The 22437-nt window shown below is 38.5% G+C and overlaps 1 protein-coding gene across 1 annotated transcript in view; it reads left to right on the top strand.

The window, feature by feature from the left end:
- piezo2b (piezo-type mechanosensitive ion channel component 2b) overlaps positions 1-22437 on the top strand; it is a gene marked incomplete at its 5' end in the record, with an annotated part of 187017 nt that overhangs the window by 117799 nt on the left and 46781 nt on the right. The window contains 5 exons of the mRNA XM_079819677.1: positions 887-1046; positions 3478-3567; positions 5702-5841; positions 6048-6110; positions 17219-17322. Of these exons, the coding sequence (XP_079675803.1) occupies positions 887-1046; positions 3478-3567; positions 5702-5841; positions 6048-6110; positions 17219-17322 (557 nt within the window). The remainder of the gene's footprint in view (positions 1-886; positions 1047-3477; positions 3568-5701; positions 5842-6047; positions 6111-17218; positions 17323-22437) is intronic.

The following is a 22437-nucleotide window of genomic DNA, read 5'->3' as shown; positions in this document are numbered from 1 at the left end:
TGTCAATTATCACTTTTACGCAGATGACCTACAAATGTATTTTCCTTTGGAGTGTGATAGTCATACCTCCTTTGCGAATTTTTATAAGTGCCTGACTGATGTAAAGGGATGGTTAGCGCAAAACGTTTTGCAACTAATTGACGATAAGACTGAGTTTATAATGTTTGGGAACAAACAGCTTGGGAATGGGCTAGTTGGGAATTACGGGTTATTGCCAAAAAAATTTCATAGTCATGTGAAGAACCTAGGAGTCATTTTCGATTCTGAATTTAGCTTTGACCGCCAAGTTAAAAGTGTTGTGAAAACATAGTTTTTTCAGTTAAGGAAACTGTCGAAATTGAAATCCATCCTTTTAAATAATGTTGCCGTTATTTTGTCACTAATTGAGCAGTAGGCTAGCTGGAGCCATTTACCTCCAGTCTTTGTGCTAAGCTAGGCTAACGGTGGGTACGTCAGACAGAGTTATGGCACAGACAGAGATGAGAATGGTATGTATGGACTTATCGAACTCTGGGGGATACGTTGAATAAGCTAAAGTCCCAAAAAGTCGCCGTGTTACTTTAAGGGTATAGGGGCGATTTCTGACAAATCCCAAGGCCTGAAATGGAATGTGTCGGATAAAAGATGCATCCAGTGTTGGTGTGCCTCCTCGTTATTGCAGTACAATGTGGGATTGAATGAGTGGACTTGGTAACGTCCACTATGGTTTTCAGACGCCACTACAAATGGCTGTCCCTTCAAATAATGCCCTATTTAAGGGTATAGGGGGCGATTTCGGACAAATCCCAAGGCCTGAAATGGATGGGTCGTGTGCAGCGTTGGTGTGCCTCCAGAATCAAGGTTTGGAAACACTGCTCTTTTTGTGTGTCTTCAGATAAGCCTCCAGGAGCGACTTCAGAAATATGTGAGCTGCCTCAGGATGAGGCCGGGATCATTTGGGACAGCATCTGCTTTTCGTTCCTCCTGCTGCAGAGACGTGTCTTCATGAGCTACTACTTCCTGCATGTGGTCGCAGACATCCGCGCCGGACAGATTCTCGCATCTCGGTATGACTTGTACAGAGATTTGTTTGTTAAAATTTTAGCTTGAGGTTTAATTAGGGGGCTCAAGCACCTAGCGCTGAAACCCTGTTGTAATTGTTCAAATTTATAAGGATTAGCATTATCCCCTAAAAGTGATCGGGCTGACCTAACCGTAAGTCGTAGAGACTTGAAACTTTGAGGGCTGGTAGTACTCAAAGTCACCAAGGCCCACTCCGATCGTCCTGACGGGGGCGCTACAGCGGTCAAAAGTACGAAATCGCTCATAACTCCTAAACTGTAATGCCTCGGAATTGATCGTCAGAAATTTCGGGTAATTTGGATTTTTTGAAAAACCTGCTTTTGTGAACTAGTCCTAGGTTTTTGGCCCGATCGGAACCAAACCAGTGCAGCGAGATTCTCTGGAGTCTGATTGTCAATAATTATCCAAAAACGTTCAATTTCGATTCACAGTCTCTATGAGCCAATAAAACCACTTTTACTAAAATGGCTATAACTCATAAACGGAATGAGATATTTTCACCAAACTTGGCACACACATGTAAGAGCTCATTCTGTGGTCTTGTGAAAAAACATGCAGCGACTGGCCACTTGGTGGAGCTATAACATGGAAAAAACTTAAAAATGGCTATAACTACGCAATCCTTAAGGCCCTTTCACACCGGACGCGTAACGAAAAAGCGAAGCGGAAAAAGCGAATATTTCGTGTGCGAATAGTTCGCGTCAAAACCATTCACATCAGCCGTGACGCGAGTTTGCAATGTTTCAGAGCTCCAACATTACAAAACATTCACGTTGACAGCTGAGAAAACACGGACACTTCATCATTCATTGAAGACGAGCTTTTCATTTTCTTTAAAAGACCGAAAAAAAGGTTTTGGGTTCACCCAGTCTTAAAGAACAGAGAGTTTGAAGGGGAGTATGCTAATCTTGTAAAACTTTTTTTCCAAATTTGTTTAAACTTTCTTTATATATCAATACATAATTAAAATGTAAGTACTCTGAAAAAGAGAGTATACAAATTGAGTGTCTGTAGACCTCTCACGACTGTTTTAAAGACAGCTCATTATTTCCATTCACTCCACCTTCTCCCTTCTGGGCTCTTTCCAAAGCCACGCCCCCAAAACACATGAACGCGCCACGCTGACCGTCAGCTGAAAGACGCATTATTTACCTGAGACGAGCGGAGAAGAAGTGCATGTAGAGACATCATGTCAGAATCACATGTAATAAAAAATCTAACTTTATCATTATGAACATAAACAAATAAGATGTATTTTACTGTCTTTTACAAATAAGATGTACTCACTATCAAGCTAGAATAACGATACTGGTAAAGTTTAAAATACACACACAACACAGTGTCGACACACACAGATACAAGATAAAAACATCAGTAAACATTGGTAGAGAATATAAAAACAAACCAAGGGCCGAAATAAACGTGCAGGTAAAGTTCCCGGTGAACATGGTAGAAGAGTTTAGACAGAGGGTAGTAGCTAAAGCTAACTTAGGTCTAAAAAAAGTTCCTGGATGCGGTGTACTAGCTTTTACACATGCATTTTGTCATCTAAAGTTACATTTTGCGAAATTCAACACGACAGCGATCAACTTGAGCTAAGCATATTGAGTATTTATCATCTCTACTAATGGTTCGCTAAGTGTATACCATTGTAACTTTATGCTAAGTAATGTTATGTTAGCTATATTAGGCAGCTATGTGTGCTAGTGAGACATGCTTCATGAAAACATAAACCAAAAAAATTTATAATCAAAATGAAAGACTACCTGTCCAGCAGAAATACAGCCTCTTGAACTCCTCAAATCAAACGGGTGTGCCAGGGTTGCCAGGTTTTCACAACAAAATCAGCCCAATTGCTACTCAAAACTAGCCCAAAACAAGCCCAATCGTGTTTCTCCGGTAAAAATCGCATTTGGGGGGTAAAATATGTGTCTTTTTGGTAGGGCTGCCTGCTAAAATTCGCAAATCCCGGGGCAAAATATCACATAATTGGGGTCGCTTCAACCCGCGGACATGAAAAACAGCCGCGGCAGCAGTGTTTGAAGTAGCCCGACTTGGCAACACTGGGACGCATGTGGGCAGATCCTGAGCAAAAGCGGCGGTTGCCATGGTAGCGAGAGAGAGTGACAGGCGCCCGAGCCAATCACTTGTTTCGTCCCGAACGAAAATAATGAGCGGTGTTTATTGCAGATTAAAAAGTGTAGAGTCACTCGATATTTATACTCTCTTTTTCAGAGTACTTAAATTTTAATTATGTATTGACATATAAAGGAAGTTTAAACAAATTTGGACAAAAGTGTTTTAGATCATTCTTACCTACCCTACCTTTAATGTAACTGTTTGTAGTATGTAGTATGTGATAAGTGTAAATGTAAGTACAGTATAGTTGAGTGTTGTCGTCCGTCTGTCTGTCAGAGGAGCCGAGTTGTTCCAGGCCAGCATCGTGAAGGCCGTGAGAGCTCGTCTGGAGGAGGAGAAGAGATCCATGGAGCAACTTAAGAGACAGTAAGAAACATCCTTTCATTTATGTTCCATTATCTTTGTGTTTAGTGTTCCACATGACTTAGGGTGTGTTCACACTTGGCATGTTTGGTTGGGTTCTGCGCATTTACCCCAGAACACAGGATTGTTGTGGATGTTAATGTTAAAACATGCTAACAACATGCTAATTCGTTTTACCAATGTGTTAAAACATGCTGATTCATGTTAGCAATACAAAACATGCTAACAACATGCTAATTCATGTTAGCAATGTGTTAAAACATGTTACCAAATGTTAATTCATGTTAGTAATGTGTTAAAACATGTTAACAAAATGCTAATTCATGTTATCAATGTATTAAAACATGTTATTAACATGCTAATTCATGTTAGTAATGTGTTAAAACATGTTAACAACATTTAATTCATGTTACCAGTGTGTTAAAACATATTTGCAGCGTGTTAAAACATGTTAACAACATGCTAATTCATGTTAACAATGTGTTTAAAACATGCTGATCCATGTTAGCAATGTTTTAAAACACGTTAGAAATATGCTAATTCAGGTTAGCAGTGTGTTAAAACATGTTAGAAATATGCTAATTCAGGTTAGCAGTGTATTAAAACATGTTAACAACATTCTAATACATGTTTGCAATGTGTTAAAACATGTTAGAAATATGCTAATTCAGGTTACCAGTGTGTTTAAACATGTTAGCAGCGTGTTAAAACATGCTGATTCATGTTAACAATACAAAAAATGCTAACAACATGCTAATTCGTGTTAGTAATGTGTTAAAACATGTTAACAACATGTTAATTCAGGTTACCAGTGTGTCAAAACATATTAGCAGCATGTTAAAACATGTTAACAAAATGTTAATTCATGTTACCAATGTGTTAAAACATGCTGATTCATGTTAGCAAAACAAAACAATGCTAACAACATGCTAATACATGTTACCAATGTGTTAAAACATTTTAGAAATATGCTAATTCAGGTTAGCAGCATGTTAAAACATGTTAACAACGTGCTAATACATCTTAGCATTGTGTTAAAACATGTTAGAAATATGCAAATTCAGGTTACCAGTGTGTTAAAACATGCTAGCATGTTAAAACATGTTAACAACATGCTAATTCATGTTAACAATGTGTTTAAAACATGCTGATCCATGTTAACAATGTTTTAAAACATGTTAGAAATATGCTAATTCAGGTTAGCAGTGTGTTAAAACATGTTAGAAATATGCTAATTCAGGTTAGCAGTGTATTAAAACATGTTAACAACATGCTAATTCGTGTTAGTAATGTGTTAAAACATGTTAACAACATGTTAATTCAGGTTACCAGTGTGTCAAAACATATTAGCAGCATGTTAAAACATGTTAACAAAATGTTAATTCATGTTACCAATGTGTTAAAACATGCTGATTCATGTTAGCAAAACAAAACAATGCTAACAACATGCTAATACATGTTACCAATGTGTTAAAACATTTTAGAAATATGCTAATTCAGGTTAGCAGCATGTTAAAACATGTTAACAACGTGCTAATACATCTTAGCATTGTGTTAAAACATGTTAGAAATATGCAAATTCAGGTTACCCGTGTGTTAAAACATGTTAGCAGCATGTTAAAACATGTTAACAACATGCTAATTCATGTTACCAATGTGTTAAAACATGCTGATCCATGTTAGCAAAACAAAAAATGCTAACAACATGCTAATTCATGTTAGTAATGTGTTAAAACATGTTAACAACATGCTAATTCAGGTTACAAGTGTGTTAAAACATGATAGCAGCGTGTTAAAACATGTTAACAACATGTTTTAACAACACAATTCATGTTACCAATGTGTTAAAACATGCTGATCCTTGTTAGCAAAACAAAACATGCTAACAACATCCTAATACATGTTAGCAATATGTTAAAACATGTTAGAAATATGCTAATTCAGGTTACCAACGTGTTAAAACATGCTAGTTCATGTTAGCAATGTGTTAAAATTACAATCTGCTTCTTTCAAAAGCATTTTACCGATCTCAAAACTTTTGAAACTTTTGTATATTCCAACAATGTATGCGTGTTATTTGATTTTATTATTATTTAATAATATTATATCAGTAAGATTGTCGCCATTCTGAATTTAGGATGGATCGTATTAAGACGCGACAGCAGAAGTTCAAGAGAGGGAAGGAGAAGATGCTCAGCTTGGCTCAGGTGTCCGGAGAAGAGCAGAAAGTCATCCCACCCGAGGAAAACAATGATGATGATGATGATGATGATGATGGTATGATCAGAGTGTAATTGGGATAAAATAGTGTCCTCTCTTAGAAACTTAAAATGGTAAAAAACTAGTTCTTAAATGAGTGTTGTGTATGTATTTAACTGCATATTTTTCACATTGTCCATAGAGCAAAAAGGCAAAGGTTTTATTTCCAATTTCACCGTCACTTCTGACGTGCTTTCATTAATGCTCTGACATTTCATTTGCAGAGAGAAAGAAAAACAAGGTGCAAAAAAAGCAGTGGTGGAGGCCTTGGGTTGATCATGCGTCCAGTAGGTTCCTCATATCTTCCTCTGATCACACTGCTCCTTGTGTCCTTGACCAGAAGTCAGAGGATTCCCATACTGCACTGGGGCTCTGTCAGACTTCCAAGACAACAAACACACCCTCCAGACCGTAGACTTTTCTACATCTATTTAAGGCTCTGAGGCCGTTTTTGATTGCACACAGACACATCCGCCACCAGTGGTAGATTCTTTAAAACGGTCATATCATAAGGAATGATATATATATATGTTGTGTATGATATGGCCACTTTAATTACGTCATGAAATGCTTACAAAATTGTGATTAGTAAGGATATGTTAATGACATCCGTTTGATGCCTTAAATAGATCCGTACAGCTGCTGAAGGAAAAGTTGAATGTCTGGATGGTTGTGGCTTGTTGTCATGTGACCGTATGAGCAGGTGAATGGAGCCGTACAGTAGAGAATCACTCTGCTTTGTTAAAATCCACCAGAAACTCTGTTGTGGAAAAGAGAGCGATTTTTACTCATCTCACACTTAGAAAAAAATATATCAATGTGAGCCGTCTTGGTATTAATTCATCCATAAATGAAAATTCAGTCATCTTTTCACCCTTATGTTTTCCCCCTCAATGGACTGTTTTAAGGAGTCATAAAGCATAATGCTCTTTTCTGTACAATGAAAGAATATATATGAATTGATCAAAAGTGACAGTAAAGATATTTATAATGTCACATTGATTCTATTTCAAATAAATACTGTTCTTTTGAACTTTCTATTCATCAAAGAATAAAAAAAAAATGAATACATCAGCCTTTTATTATCAAAAACTCAAAACAAACAAAACACACTTTCTTTTTCCAAACATGAACAGAACAACCAACAAAGTAATGATGAGAATGGACAAAGAATTGGAAAAAAAAACCTGACATTTTTTTAGGGTTTAAACAGACCAAACTAATCAAAGAACATCAGGGTAGGCCATGAAGCCGGTTTAGGTTAGGCTTTGTTCATCATAACTTATGTTCCACGGCTAACCTGCTCTGGTACAGGTTATGTTCCAGATAAGAGATCTCAAACCAAAATTGATGCTACCGATGTCACACCTAAATTCAGGATCAAAGCCTGAGCTGACAGAAAAAGTGAATGATCAGCATCATGCTACCAGCAAAGCCTGATTGGATTGGTTTTGTCAAATTAAAACTAATTCTGTTTTACTATCATCATGGTATGGCCCCAGTTGTAAGCTAAGCAATCAAGGAGATAAATCAAGACCGGGAACAAGGAAACCGAAAACGGAGCAAAACCACCACATGTAAAACAAACACAGCTGAACTATAACCCTGAACCCTGATATTACCAACCCCCCACCCCCCTAAAAAATCTGCGTCTACGTGCCTTATAACATAAACAGTCCAACAGTGTAGAGCGAGGGAGACCACTGATTGAGATGGAGTTGTCAGTGAAGACTCTGGTGGAGGACTGTAGGGACCAGGTGATGACTTCGGTCATGGAGGGTCCGTGGTGGAGCCGGAGGACTGAGGCGAAGGTGTAGTGACCGAACCAAGGCAAAGCCGGAAGGGAAGGCAGAGCCCGGTGGAGCCAAAGGGGTGGAGGGACGAGCCGCAGATGAAGGATTAAAAGTCTGTGGCCTGGTGGAGCCTAAAGGACAGCGGCCTCAGGTGGAGCCAATTGCTCGACAGGCCTAGGAGGTGTGGAGCTAACGGGCCAATCATCATGAGCTGAGCTGGCGAATACTTTGACCGAGGCGAACCAATGAGGGAGCCGAAGGGCAGAGGAAAGGTAGTGCAGGCAAGGCTGGTGGATTGGACAATACAGGCGATGGTGAACAGACTGGGGATGTAACAAAACATTCAGGACCGGTCTTCTTGGCTGACACAAAACAGGCAGAGATGAAACAGGAGGAGGAGGTGAGATAGGGAGGCAGGGCGAAAACCAAGCAGCAACCTGCCGCAGTTTCTCTTGAAGCCAATACGGAAGTGACTTAAACTGCAATTCATCAACTGGCCACTAGAGACAGACTCCAGAAGGAGCAGAATCTCATTGAGCTCATGTTAAAATGCCCAACTTTACAGCAGAAAAAACACATGTTTACAGTCTGGTACAAATTGTGGTTTTGTTCTATACGGCTAATTTTTCCCTTCATGACAACTGTGAGGGGGTGAATTTTTGTATAACTCGTTTGTTTACATTATATAAAGCCTTACATTTCTGCATAATTAAGGGCGTGGCCACTTAGAGTGACAGGTGGATTGCCATTTATCTGCTGTCTGTTAGTCATTGCGTCACTTCAGCTCCACCCAAGTCCCGCCTCTTTGCCCATTTTCTATTATCCGGGAGTGACGCGCAATGACGCACTGACAAGATGGCAACGGTCAGCTCGTCCCTACTTTACTCTTCAAAACGGCTCTTCAGAATCCTATGGGTGACGTCACGGACACTACGTCCATATTTTTAACCAGTTTATGGCGGAAACACAGGCTTGATGCAGGAACAGTAGGATGCACTCACTTTCAAAGTCAGTCAGTAATTCGCCAGCCACGATGAGGGATTGAGGCACCATGACATCCTCTCAAACTGTGCAGTAGTCTTTTATTATCAAAAACTCAAAAGAAACAAAACACTAACTTTTTCCAAAGATGAACGGAATAACCAACAGAGTAATGACGAGAATGGACACAAAATGGAACAAAATTTGGTCTTAAACAGACCAAACTAATCAAAGAAATGAACATCAGATGTAAGCTAATCAATCAGTAACCATGGAGTCGAATCAAGAGCGGGAACAAGGAAGCAGAAAACAGAGCAAAACCAACTCAATGTAAAACATCACAGATAAATAGTAACAGAACCCTGACAGGTTTCCACCCAAATTAAGCAGCACAACTGTCTATAATAAATGTTTCTTGAGCAGCAAATCAGCATATTAGAATAACAGGAGGAATGATGCTGAAAATACAGGAATAAATTACAAATTGAAATGTATTCAAATAGAAAATGTTTAATTTAAATTCTTATAATATTTCACAATATTAATGTTTTTATTTACTGTATTTTTGATCAAATAATTCAGCCTTGGTGAACAGAAGTCTTATTCATAAATATAAAAAAAAAACATCTTATACCAACCCCAAACTTTTGAATGGCAGAATATACAGAGCAGAAAACTAAGCTAAATGTAGTTTTGTTCGTGGTATCTTGATTACTTTGCCTAAAAAAAAAAATCTAATTTAGTCAGCTAGAAAACTCTGGCAAATCATCTTTCATTGTACATTGTATGGAAAAGATCTTACATCTTTTGATTTCCATTGAGTGTCATAAGGGTTAGTACATTTTCATTTTTGGGTGAACTAACTTTTTAAACCAAAGGTTTATGGTCCCTCTCTTTCTATCCTCTTCAACAAAGAAAGTGCCATCAGAAAACCATCAAAAAGCAAAGGAAATACCTTCAAACTCATAGGCCCGGTTTCACAGACAGGGCTTAGACTAAGCCAGGATTAGGCCTTAGTTCAATTAGGACATTTAAGTAACTTTTATAAACGTGCCCAAGAAAAAAACATTACTGGTGTACATCTTGAGACAAAACAATGCCACTGACATATTTTAAGATTTGTCAGGTCAAGATTCTTTCAGTTAAAACAGCTCAAACATGCATTTTAGTCTAGGATTAGCTTAAGCATTGTCTGTGAAACCGGGGGATAGTGTTGGTGCTCTACAGTGAGTGATATGGGTGAGATGGTATTTACTTTGTCTTCGTTGATGTGCTGATCTCAGTTATCAGCGTGATACTGAAGCACTTATAAACAACTTCATTCATGTTTTATATAGTGATTAGAATGCTGACTGTTATTGAGGAAAACCTGCCTGGTGGTACAGTCATGGTATCAGACAGTAATACCATGGTACATGATTGAATATGGTTGCCATATTCACATACTATGGTATTTACATGCACTCCAATGTACTGCAAACACTACTACCATAGTATTACTATCATGATCCTGTCCAAAAAGCCACGGTATTACTGTTGTACCATGTTTATTAATGAAAGACCCTCTAATCACTAAAGAAAATGTATCTTTTTTAGAGCTTTATAGGGCCAGTATTTGGTTTTGTCACTTAAATAAAGTGTTGAAATGCTTTCCCAGCATCCTCCCCTGCCCTCCCTCTCCATTGTGGCTCTTCTGTTCAAGGACACAAGGCAGTTTCCTTATTCCAATTACTGTTTTTCTATGCATCTGTGAAACTGCAGACACAGCTGTGTTTCTGAGGTGTTAGGTGACTGACTAACCCAACTAGAGATATATAACTGGTTTTTTTTTTCAGTTTATTTATTTATTTATTTTTATTGGTAATTACTGTTTTATTAAAAATGTATAAAATGGGATATGCAAGATCTTCTACAGTTTTATTGTTTTTGTTTTGATGCTGCTTTACAAATGTTCTGCAATGGCTGATAAACTAAGTTTGATTGTACGGTTTTCAGATTTAGAGATTCAGGTAAGTGTGATCAAGAGATTCAATGGTATTTTCTCAGGTGCTCTGTTGTGCAAAACTATATTAGGGCTGTCGATTTAATGCGTTAATTTAATTAATTCGTTTTTGGGGGAAAATAATGCGTTAAAATTATTAGTGCATTTAACACACTCGCCCGCCCCAAACCTCTGTATATGTCATCTTACATTTTAAGGGCATTCTTTAGGCTCCATCACACAGTGAGCTGCTGCCCTGCTTCATGTTCATCACCAATCAAATTTATGAAATGTAAGATATCAGGGAAGAAATGTCCCTGTGTGAGTTTTTGTCTCATGTTTATATCATGATATAGTTATCACTAAGTTATCAGTATCACACACAGTGCCGGCCCGTGGGGTTGTGGGGCGCTAGGCGAGATCATAAAAATCAGACCCACTGGAGTAAAAACTATCATAACAATTTTACCAGTGAAGAGAAAGCAGATTAAACGACAATTTCAATAATGTAAATGTGTATTAACATTCAATAATGTGTAGCCTAACATTCAAAATACATATGTAAAAATATTTAACCAGATTCAAACAAATATATATATATATATATATACATATACATATACATATACATACATACATACAGTGGGGCAAAAAAGTATTTAGTCAGCCACCAATTGTGCAAGTTCTCCCTCTTAAAAAGACGAGAGAGGCCTGTAATTCATCATAGGTACTCTTCAACTATGAGAGACAGAATGAGAGAAAAAAAATCCAGAAAATCACATTTTCTGCAAATTATGGTGGAAAATAAGTATTTGGTAACCAACAAAAAAGCAAGATTTCTGGCTCTCACAGACCTGTAACTTCTTCTTTAAGAGGCTCCTCTGTCCTCCACTCGTTACCTGTATTAATGGCCCCTGTTTGAACTCGTTATCAGTATAAAAGACACCTGTCCACAACCTCAAACAGTCAGACTCTAAACTCCACTATGGCCAAGTGACCAGAGACAAAATTGTAGACCTGCACCAGACTGGGAAGACTGAATCTGTAATAGGTAAGCAGCTTGGTGTGAAGAAATCAACTGTGGGAGCAATTATTAGAAAATGGAAGACATACAAGACCACTGATAATCTCCCTCGATCTGGGGTCAAGATCTCACCCCATGGGGTCAAAATGATCACAAGAACGGTGAGCAAAAATCCCAGAACCACAGGGGGGTCCTAGTGAATGACCTGCAGAGAGCTGGGACCAAAGTAACACAGGCTACCATCAGTAACACACTACGCCGCCAGGGACTTAAATCCTGCAGTGCCAGACGTGTCCCCCTGCTTAAGCCAGTACATGTCCGGGCCCGTCATATGGTCAGATGAAACCAAAATAGAACTTTTTGGTAAAAACTCAACTTTTCATGTTTGGAGGAGAAAGAATGCTGAGTAGCATCCAAAGAACACCATACCTACTGTGAAGCATGGGGGTGGAAACATCATGCTTTGGGGCTGTTTTTCTGCAAAGGGACCAGGACGACTGATCCGTGTAAAGGAAAGAATGAATGGGGCCATGTATCGTGAGATTTTGAGTAAAAACCTCCTTCCATCAGCAAGGGCATTGAAGATGAAACATGGCTGGGTCTTTCAGCATGACAATGATCCCAAACACACCGCCCGGGCAACGAAGGAGTCTCTTCGTAAGAAGCATTTCAAGGTAATGGAGTGGCCTAGCCAGTCTCCAGATCTCAACCCCATAGAAAATCTTTGGAGGGAGTTGAAAATCTGTGTTTCCCCATCGACAGCCCCAAAACATCACTGCTCTAGAGGAGATCTGCATGGAGGAATGGGCCAAACTACCAGCAACAGTGTGTACAAACCTTGTGGAGACTTACAGAAAACGTTTGACCTCTGTCATTGCCAACAAAGGGTATATAACAAAGTATTGAGATATAATACTTTTTTTCCACCATAATTTGCAAATAAATTCTTTAAAAATCAGACAATATGCTTTTCTGGATTTTTTTTTTTCTCATTCTGTCTCTCATAGTTGAAGAGTACCTATGATGAAAATTACAGAACTCTCATCTTTTTAAGTGGGAGAACTTGCACAATAGTGGCTGACTAAATACTTTTTTGCCCCACTGTATATATATATATATATATATATATATATACAGTGAGGAAAATAAGTATTTGAACACCCTGCTATTTTGCAAGTTCTCCCACTTAGAAATCATGGAGGGGTCTGAAATTGTAATCGTAGGTGCATGTCCACTGTAAGAGACATAATCTAAAAAAAAAATCCAGAAATCACAATGTATGATTTGTTAACTATTTATTTGTATGATACAGCTGCAAATAAGTATTTGAACACCTGAGAAAATCAATGTTAATATTTGGTACAGTAGCCTTTGTTTGCAATTACTGAGTTCAAACGTTTCCTGTAGTTTTTCACCAGGTTTGCACACACTGCAGGAGGGATTTTGGCCCACTCCTCCACACAGATCTTCTCTAGATCAGTCAGGTTTCTGGCGCTGAGAAACACAGAGTTTGAGCTCCCTCCAAAGATTCTCTATTGGGTTTAGGTCTGGAGACTGGCTAGGCCACGCCAGAACCTTGATATGCTTCTTACAGAGCCACTCCTTGGTTATCCTGGCTGTGTGCTTCGGGTCATTGTCATGTTGGAAGACCCAGCCTCGACCCATCTTCAATGCTCTAACTGAGGGAAGGAGGTTGTTCCCCAATGTCTCGCAATACATGGCCCTGGTCATCCTCTCCTTAATACAGTGCAGTCGCCCTGTCCCATGTGCAGAAAAACACCCCAAAGCATGATGCTACCACCCCCATGCTTCACAGTAGGGATGGTGTTCTTGGGATGGTACTCATCATTCTTCTTCCTCCAAACACGTTTAGTGGAATTATGACCAAAAAGTTCTATTTTGGTCTCATCTGACCACATGACTTTCTCCCATGACTCCTCTGGATCATCCAAATGGTCATTGGCAAACTTAAGACGGGCCTGGACATGTGCTGGTTTAAGCAGGGGAACCTTCCGTGCCATGCATGATTTCAAACCATGACGTCTTAGTGTATTACCAATAGTAACCTTGGAAACGGTGGTCCCAGCTCTTTTCAGGTCATTGACCAGCTCCTCCCGTGTAGTTCTGGGCTGATGTCTCACCTTTCTTAGGATCATTGAGACCCCACGAGGTGAGATCTTGCATGGAGCCCCAGTCCGAGGGAGATTGACAGTCATGTTTAGCTTCTTCCATTTTCTAATGATTGCTCCAACAGTGGACCTTTTTTCACCAAGCTGCTTGGCAATTTCCCCGTAGCCCTTTCCAGCCTTGTGGAGGTGTACAATTTTGTCTCTAGTGTCTTTGGACAGCTCTTTGGTCTTGGCCATGTTAGTAGTTGGATTCTTACTGATTGTATGGGGTGGACAGGTGTCTTTATGCAGCTAACGACCTCAAACAGGTGCATCTAATTTAGGATAATAAATGGAGTGGAGGTGGACATTTTAAAGGCAGACTCACAGGTCTTTGAGGGTCAGAATTCTAGCTGATAGACAGGTGTTCAAATACTTATTTGCAGCTGTATCATACAAATAAATAGTTAAAAAATCATACATTGTGATTTCTGTTTTTTTGTTTTTTTTGATTATGTCTCTCACAGTGGACATGCACCTACGATGACAATTTCAGGCCCCTCCAAGGTTTCTAAGTGGGAGAACTTGCAAAATAGTTCAAATCCTTATTTCCTCACTATTATATACATTATATATACTCCGGCATTGCACGCTATTTACAAACCTATACTTCACCTAAAAGGCCTGTAGGCGGCACACCACCTTCATTACCAATGATAACTTCATCAGACAGTAAATCAATAAAAAAAGCAAGAGTAGATAATTCTTTAACTTTTTTTGAATGTGGTCCAATGTTTCCCTCATATGTGACACAAGCAATAAATAATGTGCTGTTTTTTTTTTTATCTTATATGCGATGGAAAAAAGTGAGAAGAATAAGTTCGGCAAAAGGCGGATTCGATTTGCATCAAAAGAGTCTGCTCTGCGTTTTACTACCTACTACACCATTGCTACTGACAAGTTATAGACTGCTTTTATACTTTTGTCTGTCCCAACCAGACATTGATGACAGATGGTTTATTTCCATTTAGTGCATTAAGTGAAAATAGACACTCCGATTATTAGTTTTGCGGCAGCCGTATTGGGCCTGTTGGGCGGGCCGGCTCTGATCATGCTGATGAGTGCTAATGTAATATTGATTTTATACAAATTTGCCAATGAAAATATTACCTACAAAGCCACTGCAAAACTGTTGTGCATATCCAAGCAACACACAACAGTGTTTAATTTCTGAATGAATCCACGTTTTCAGCAAATCAATCGCGTGAACCAATGATTTAAAGGTCCCATGGCATGAAATTTTCATTTTATGAGGTTTTTCAACATTAATATGAGTTCCCCTAGCCTGAATGTTGTCCCCAAGTGGATAGAAATGTTGATCGGTGTAAACCCGAGTTCTGGCTGTCTTTCTCTGCCTTTGAGAAAATGACAGGCCAGACGAGCCAATCCTGAAGTCTCCTGGTTTGACGTCCAAGCAGGAACGGTTACCTCCCTTTCCTCCGCCCAGAGAATCTGGCACGCCCATGCAAACGCTCGAGACATCATTGCTTGTGAACGAGTGAATGGTGGCAGTTTCTCAGTGTTTGGATGTACAAATGAAAACAGAAGTCTTTTTTCAGTTCCTTCTGATCTGTGATCAGTGATTTCTGATGTGTAGCTAATTATTTATTATTCGTGCACACTCAGCGGCTTCTCTCTCTCCTGACAGAACGGTGTTTTCTATCTTGTGAGTCAGTGTTTTTGTACGTCCTCGTCGCGTCTATCTGTTCTAAAATGTGCATACAGTCGTTTCTGCTCAACATCAGCAGACTCACATCTTTAGAGATAAACCTCACACACGCCGAAGCTCGGGCTGCACTGGCCGGTCGGCCTTCAACATCCCCGATAATGTTGAAGGCCGTAAGCGGGTAAGCGTGAGCGTATCCGGGCTAGCCAGCCTAGTCCCACAATAAACTGGATTACATTCGATTACTGCTGTTGTGTCTTTGTTTGCGCTGTGTACTCAATGCGCGTCACTGACGCTTTTCAAATGATAGGAAAATATCTAAAAATAATGCTATTATCAACACTTACTCGTAACTCATTCATCTCGACAGCTGTAATGGTACTTTGCATGTGTTACAAAGTTGGTAATAATGATGAAGACGGACTCGGTGTGACTGGGACTCGTGTTTATTCAGAACTCTCAGATACAAACACTATAAACTTGCGCTGACTGACAGCGCTCTCATAACTCAGTAGTTACTATAAATAACTTTGTTAGCAATTGCTCCGTCTCCGTGATGTCCGGTTCGCTAACGAATCATTCTTTTGAATCGGTTCTTTTTAGTGAACCGAATCAGTTCACCAAATCGGACTGAATCGTTCTAAACGGTTCGCGTCTCCAGTCAGCGCAGATCCATAATTTACTAAAGTTACTAACTTTCTGACATGAGTGACAGTCCCTCCGACTAGAAATAGACTAATAACCTGAAGTATATGCTGTAACTACAACAGTTCACTGAACTGAGACTGACAGAACTGATGTGAAGTGAACTCAGGTCCATCCGTCTCTCTGGCAGCAGCTCGTGCCTCGTAGACCTCGTTAAACCACGCCCCCTCCGCTCCTTTCAAATGCAAAGATGTCAGCCAATCACAACAGTGGGCGTTTTTACTGAAGTCTCACAGCAGATGCCTCTTGAAACAGGGCATTCAGCCACAGGGCAAACAGCAGGATAGAAAAATGCCTTTTATTTCTAAATTATGACATTTTATGATGTAAAAATCATACTAACAATATAAGTACACCTCAGGAAACATTATAAAATAATAGAAAAATGCCATGCCATGGGACCTTTAATGTCCCATTCATATAGAGAGCCATTTACTTCATTCCTGAATGACTCCTTGACTTACTCATTTAGACTGTTACCGCCACCTACTGGCAGTTTTAGTTTCTTATTTAGAGTATAATTTCATAAAAAAAAAAAAACTTTTCAATATTAAAAACATTAAAGGTATAGTTCACACAAAAAAGAAAATTCTATCATTTACTCACCCTCATGGCAGTTGAAGCCTAAAAGTTGATGTGATAAATTCTATGTTGAATCAAATTAAATATTTTTAATTTATTTATAAATTTATTTTTAATATTTTATTTTTTTCAAATTAAAAGCTACTCTTTGTAATGTCTATTTGATGCTTTTAACGCAATAATGACTTTTGGGGGGTACTTTCTTTGAGCAAATTTGATGTATGATTAATTTGCGATCAATTTGATTTATTAATCGCCACATCCTGAAATGAATTACATTAAAAATTGTAATCGCATGATAGCCCTAATATATATATATATATATATATATATATATATATATATATATATATATATATATATATATATATATATATATATATATATATATATATATATATATATATATATATATATATATATATATGTTATTATACTGTTTGTGGATTTTGTATGATTGTTTTCGCTAAACACTGTCCTCCGTTCCTCTCTCAGTGGTTAGAAGTGGTGATTATTACCTGTTTGAAACTGACAGTGAAGAGGAGGAGGATGATGACGAGAAAAAAGATGAAGAACCACCCAAGAGATCAGCCTTTCAGGTGAGTGAACCGCCGAGGAGAACAGATCGAACTTCTCTGCAGTCAAACTTGAGGAAACTTTCACTTTAACCCAGTAAAGTCTTACATTTGAAGTATATATTTTTGGCAACAGCTTATTGAACCTGTAGACAAAATATAAAATAAATCATATGTTTTCTAAGTATCATATTTGATACATCCGGCTTTTTTTGGCTCATATAGTGAAATATGGCCCTCATACTCGAGGTGAAAAAAACGCTTGTTTTATGAACTAAGCAAAAAAAATGCTATTTGTGTAGCTGATGTTTATATGGCCAGAGGATAAGATGTAATTCTGATGCTTGAAATGTAAATCAAGGAGATATTTATTACAGTATATTGGACTACTTACCTAAAATGCATATAAATATCAGTCAATAGGCTTATTTTTATGATCAAAACACTGTAGTTTTAAAACATCTAATATTCCTCAAAAGCCTGATGATCATATTTGATACTCACATTTTAACACATTGAGTAATGGATAATCAAGTAAACCTAAGTTGCTTCAGTCCAGTAAGTGTTCATCTTGAAATATTACTAACAATATTAAAGTTATTCTTATGTTTACTTGATTAAAAAAATCAGAAAAGATTTCACAGTCCAAAGACACGCGAACCACGAGCTGACATTTTTAAAATTATATTAAAAGGCCATTTACTTGCTATAAAAGTCTAAATCGTCAATCGGATGACAGAAGGCTTGTAGGAGATTGAGTCCAATTTTTTTGTGTTATTTAAAGGGCGTGTTAGTAATATGAACCTATAGACTGGTCCAAGGCCGTAACCATGTCTTTTTTTATTTTTATAAAGCATAAAGAAACGGAACAGTGAACGAAATTCTAGGTCTGATTCCAGTTGGGAAATAATCCTTTTGGGACTATTTGCAAACAATTTTTGCATTAATTTGTGTTACATTTATAATTCCCTAGTGTAAACCGTGTCAAAGGTTCTGGGTTCTAATCCGCCCTCATATAGTTTTTTTTTCTTATTCATTAAAATGGTAACACTTTACAATAAGGTTCATTAGTTAACATTAGTTAACTACATTAGTTAACATGAACTTATAATGAACTGCACTTTCAACATTTACTAATGCATTATTCAAATCTTGCTAACATTAGTTAATGCACTGTGAACTAACATGAACAAACCATGAACAGCTGGATTTTTACGAACTAACGTTAACAAAGATGCACTAATGCTGAACAGTAGTGTTGTTCTTGGTTAGTTCATGTTAACTAATGCATTAACTAATGTTAACTAATACAACCTTATTGTAAAGTGTTACCATTAAAATCAAAGATGTTCATCAAGGAGTGTTTGTTTTGTGATTTCACCGGAAAGAATAGAGTCTCTATCCGCAACGGCATTACGCGATAGATTGATCTTGTGTGTGTGAAGACTGTGAACGAGCCAAAAGAGAACGTAAACCCCGCCTACTTTGATTTGATTGGCCATCTCAATCATTTTGACATTGACGAGCGCTGTTAGACCACTGAGGCAAACCAGACTAAAAATTTAACTTTTAAACCTTTTTTTTTTCATCCTAACATACAGAGAGCTGCATAATAAAGTGCAGTAGTGTAGTGCAATAATTTCAAATATTGAGGGGGACAATTTGGCCATTTCTAATTATTGGGGGGAGGGCTTGTCCCCCTCAATGTCTATGGTGGTTACGGCCCTGGTGTACACTCTGCTTATTACACAACAGCTGCCAGTATGAACAGTATCCAGCGCTCATAATGATTACATCTGCGATTTAATAAATAACATTTCTCTGTATAGAAATTTGACACAGACATATGAGAATCTATCAATATTTCTCCTCATCTGCACACTTTCGAACTAAAAGCCCTGAGGCATGTTGTTTTGTCGTGAGTCTTCATGACGAGCATATACGTTTTTTATGAATGAGATCAGCTGACGGTCATATTACAATCAAAGTTACCAATGCCGTTTTCATATTCATAACTCCTGACACATATTAACAAATGACGGTCACTATATGACTTTGAGAATAAAACAGAGGTCAAAAATGGAAGCTTGAGTCTTAGATCTTTTAAATGATGTATAGTTTGTCAAGGTAATTACTTACATCTGACAGTAATTTTGAGCTAATTTAAACATAGAAAGCTTCAGTGCGTCCTCGCGCAGGTTTTTGCGTTTAATATTCACAGATGCTAACAGAGTAAACTTAGCCTACTTACACACAGCGGTGGAATCTGATGCTTTCAGAAATGAACAGCTTTTCATGGAGAATTATTCCAGGATTATTAAACGCGTCTCAAAACAATGTAGTTGAAGTAGGAATGCAGTACTTGATGTGTTTGTTTGTTTGAGTTGATGTGTGTGTGGGCGTCGACTCCAAAGCCTCAGTATTTGAATCTCAATAGAGCGCGTGCTTCGTGGCCGTGGTCGCATTAGTGTATAATGAGCCGCTCAGGAACGACTAACATCTCTCTGCTTTCAAACAGATTACATAAAGACAGAATATTAGTTTTTGATTTGGTTTACAGTGTTTAAAACTTGACATTTCAACGTTTCTTTAGACATATGTCTCATGTTTGTGAGACAAGTATTCAATAAGCTAGAGGTCATTTTCTGAAGACTATCAGAACGAACGTCTTTGACAGAGAGGCTGCAGATCGCGCATCATGTTTGTTTTCTTTATTTTGCAAAAAGCACAACAATTTGTTTTTATTGTGACTGTACACAAAAAAAATAGAAACTTAACAGATTATAATGATGTATAACACTTGCCTGAATGATAAAAAACGACAAGAGTTATTTGAGTCTCTTTGGCACTGATAAGAAAAAAAACGAGCCGATCGCCTCGAGAGGGTTAAATATTAAAATGAATAGGATTACAATGTTAAAGATTATTATTGTGTACATAAAGATAAAAATGCCTACATGTCATAATGGATAGTCATTGCATGTATCAGAATTTCCTATTTGCAGTAATGACAAGTGAAATTGACTACTTATTTAACCAATTTATTTCCCACACGTGTATTTAGGGTGCTTTCACATCTCTAGTTCGGTTCATTTGGTCCGAACCAAGGGCAAACAATTATACATTGTAGCATTTTTCAGCTTTTTTGGTTCCTTTTCAGACCACACTGATTGCGTTGGTCCGAACCAGTTGAAACAAACCAAAATGCAGTCACATGACAACGTCCGCATCACTCATTGGCCATGGCGTATTTCCTAAACTGCGACTGCGCGGGCTGGTTTTGTCCCTCTATTACATTGTTTGTAACACCACAATATGCAAACAATACTTTTCTATAACGAAGCGCGGATGCGGCTTGAAAACAATAGGCCTCCATTGGCATTCAGTACATTGACACTTCCAAGATCCATGAAAGGCACTTAAAACGTCGTTACAATGTCCATCTCACCACAGTGGTTCTACAATAACTTTATGATGCGACGACAATAGTTTTTGTGTGCAAAAAAAAATCTAAATAACACCTTTATCCAGCTTGTTCTCGACTTCCGTGTGTGCCTCCACGACGCATGCGCGAGAATATGACACAGATCCGGCGTTCGGACACATGACACAGAAGCGATTAGTTTACGAGCAGAGAAAGACGCGCGTGTCTCAGCTGTTGGATTCAACATTGATCGTGCTTTAGGTCTCGGCGTAGTGCTCAAAATGGGGCTTAAGTGTGTATTTCATGGATTCCCGAACGCCGGCGCTACGTCATATTCTCGAGCATGCGTCGTGGAGGCACACACGGAAGTCGAGAACAAGTTGGATAAAGGTGTTATTTTGATTTTTTTTTGCGCACAAAAACTATTGTCGTCGCATCGTAAAATTATTGTAGAGCCGCTGTGGTGAGATAGACTTTGTAACGACGTTTTAAGTGCCTTTTATGGGTCTTGTGAGTGTAAATGTACTGAATGCCAATGGAGGCCTATCTGAAGCCTTTCTCAGCCATCAGCTTTCAACTAAAATATCTTCATTTGTGTTCCGAATATGAACGAAGGTCTTACGGGTGTCGAACGACATGAGGGTGAGTAATTAATGACAGAATTTTCATTTTTGGGTGAACTAACCCTTTAAAGGGAAAGGGAGATTAGACTCTGATTGGTTTATTGCACATTATGCCCAAAACACACCCATGACTGCTTAAGAGACTAGGGACAACCCTTTTAGACCATGCGCCTGGTACGCCGACCATTTTTCCGTTAAACTAGCAAAAGTGGATTCGGACACGCCCTAGCTGTCTGACTTTTGATTGCAGGCGTTGGTATCGTCACAAATCTGAGATATTGTTGAGATCTCTTCTGAAACTCTAGAGGAGACAGGTGTGACTAGGGCTGCAACAACTAATCGATAAAATCTATAAAATTCGATAATTAAAAGAGTTGGCAACGAATTTCATTATCGATTTGTTGTTGTTGCGTGACTATTATGCCCCTCAATAAGACGCGGAGATGTTTGAGTATAAAAAAGCACGGTTGAGCGCAAAGCAGAGTGGAAGCGGGCGAGCCGTGCTATACCCGTCGTACCACGCAGCGGAAAAGCAAACCGAGCCGGGCCTTACCAGTCGAAAAGCGCCATTAATAAATCGAAAAAGTGTGTTAATTGCAGCAAAATCGACGCGGCATGGCACGGGAGCACCACGGTGGTGATTCAGCACCTAAAACGAAAACATCTTGGAGTCCTTGATGAGGAGGAAGGGAGTTCAACAGCAGGGTAACGTTAAGTCACTACAAAATCCCACTTTTGCTCCGTTTGGAAGTGAGGAGCGTGACATCCCTCCAGTAGCTCTTCTGGTGCTTGTTTACTCGTTATCCATCTTGACAAGCATGACAAGTTAGCGTTAGCTTGTTAATAACAGCAGTAAAGCAGGGGTGGTATAGTTTGCAAGACTAAAGACACGTTTTTATTCACTTGCCTTTTTTGGCCCATTAATTTTAAATAGTTTCTATGTTAATTTCGTTGACAAATAATTTGTCAATATTTTAATCAACAACATTTTTCACAGACAAAAACGAGACGAAAATCAAAACCAGCTTTGAATGACAAAAACTATGACTAATATCTATTATCATTTTCGGTCAGCATTCGGTCTTAAAGTGA

The sequence above is a fragment of the Gobio gobio genome, assembly GCF_949357685.1.
Source record: "Gobio gobio genome assembly, chromosome: 6".
Taxonomy (NCBI): Eukaryota; Metazoa; Chordata; class Actinopteri; order Cypriniformes; family Gobionidae; genus Gobio; species Gobio gobio.
Note: the sequence above shows the minus strand (reverse complement) of the source record. Positions and strands in the feature narration are given on the sequence as shown.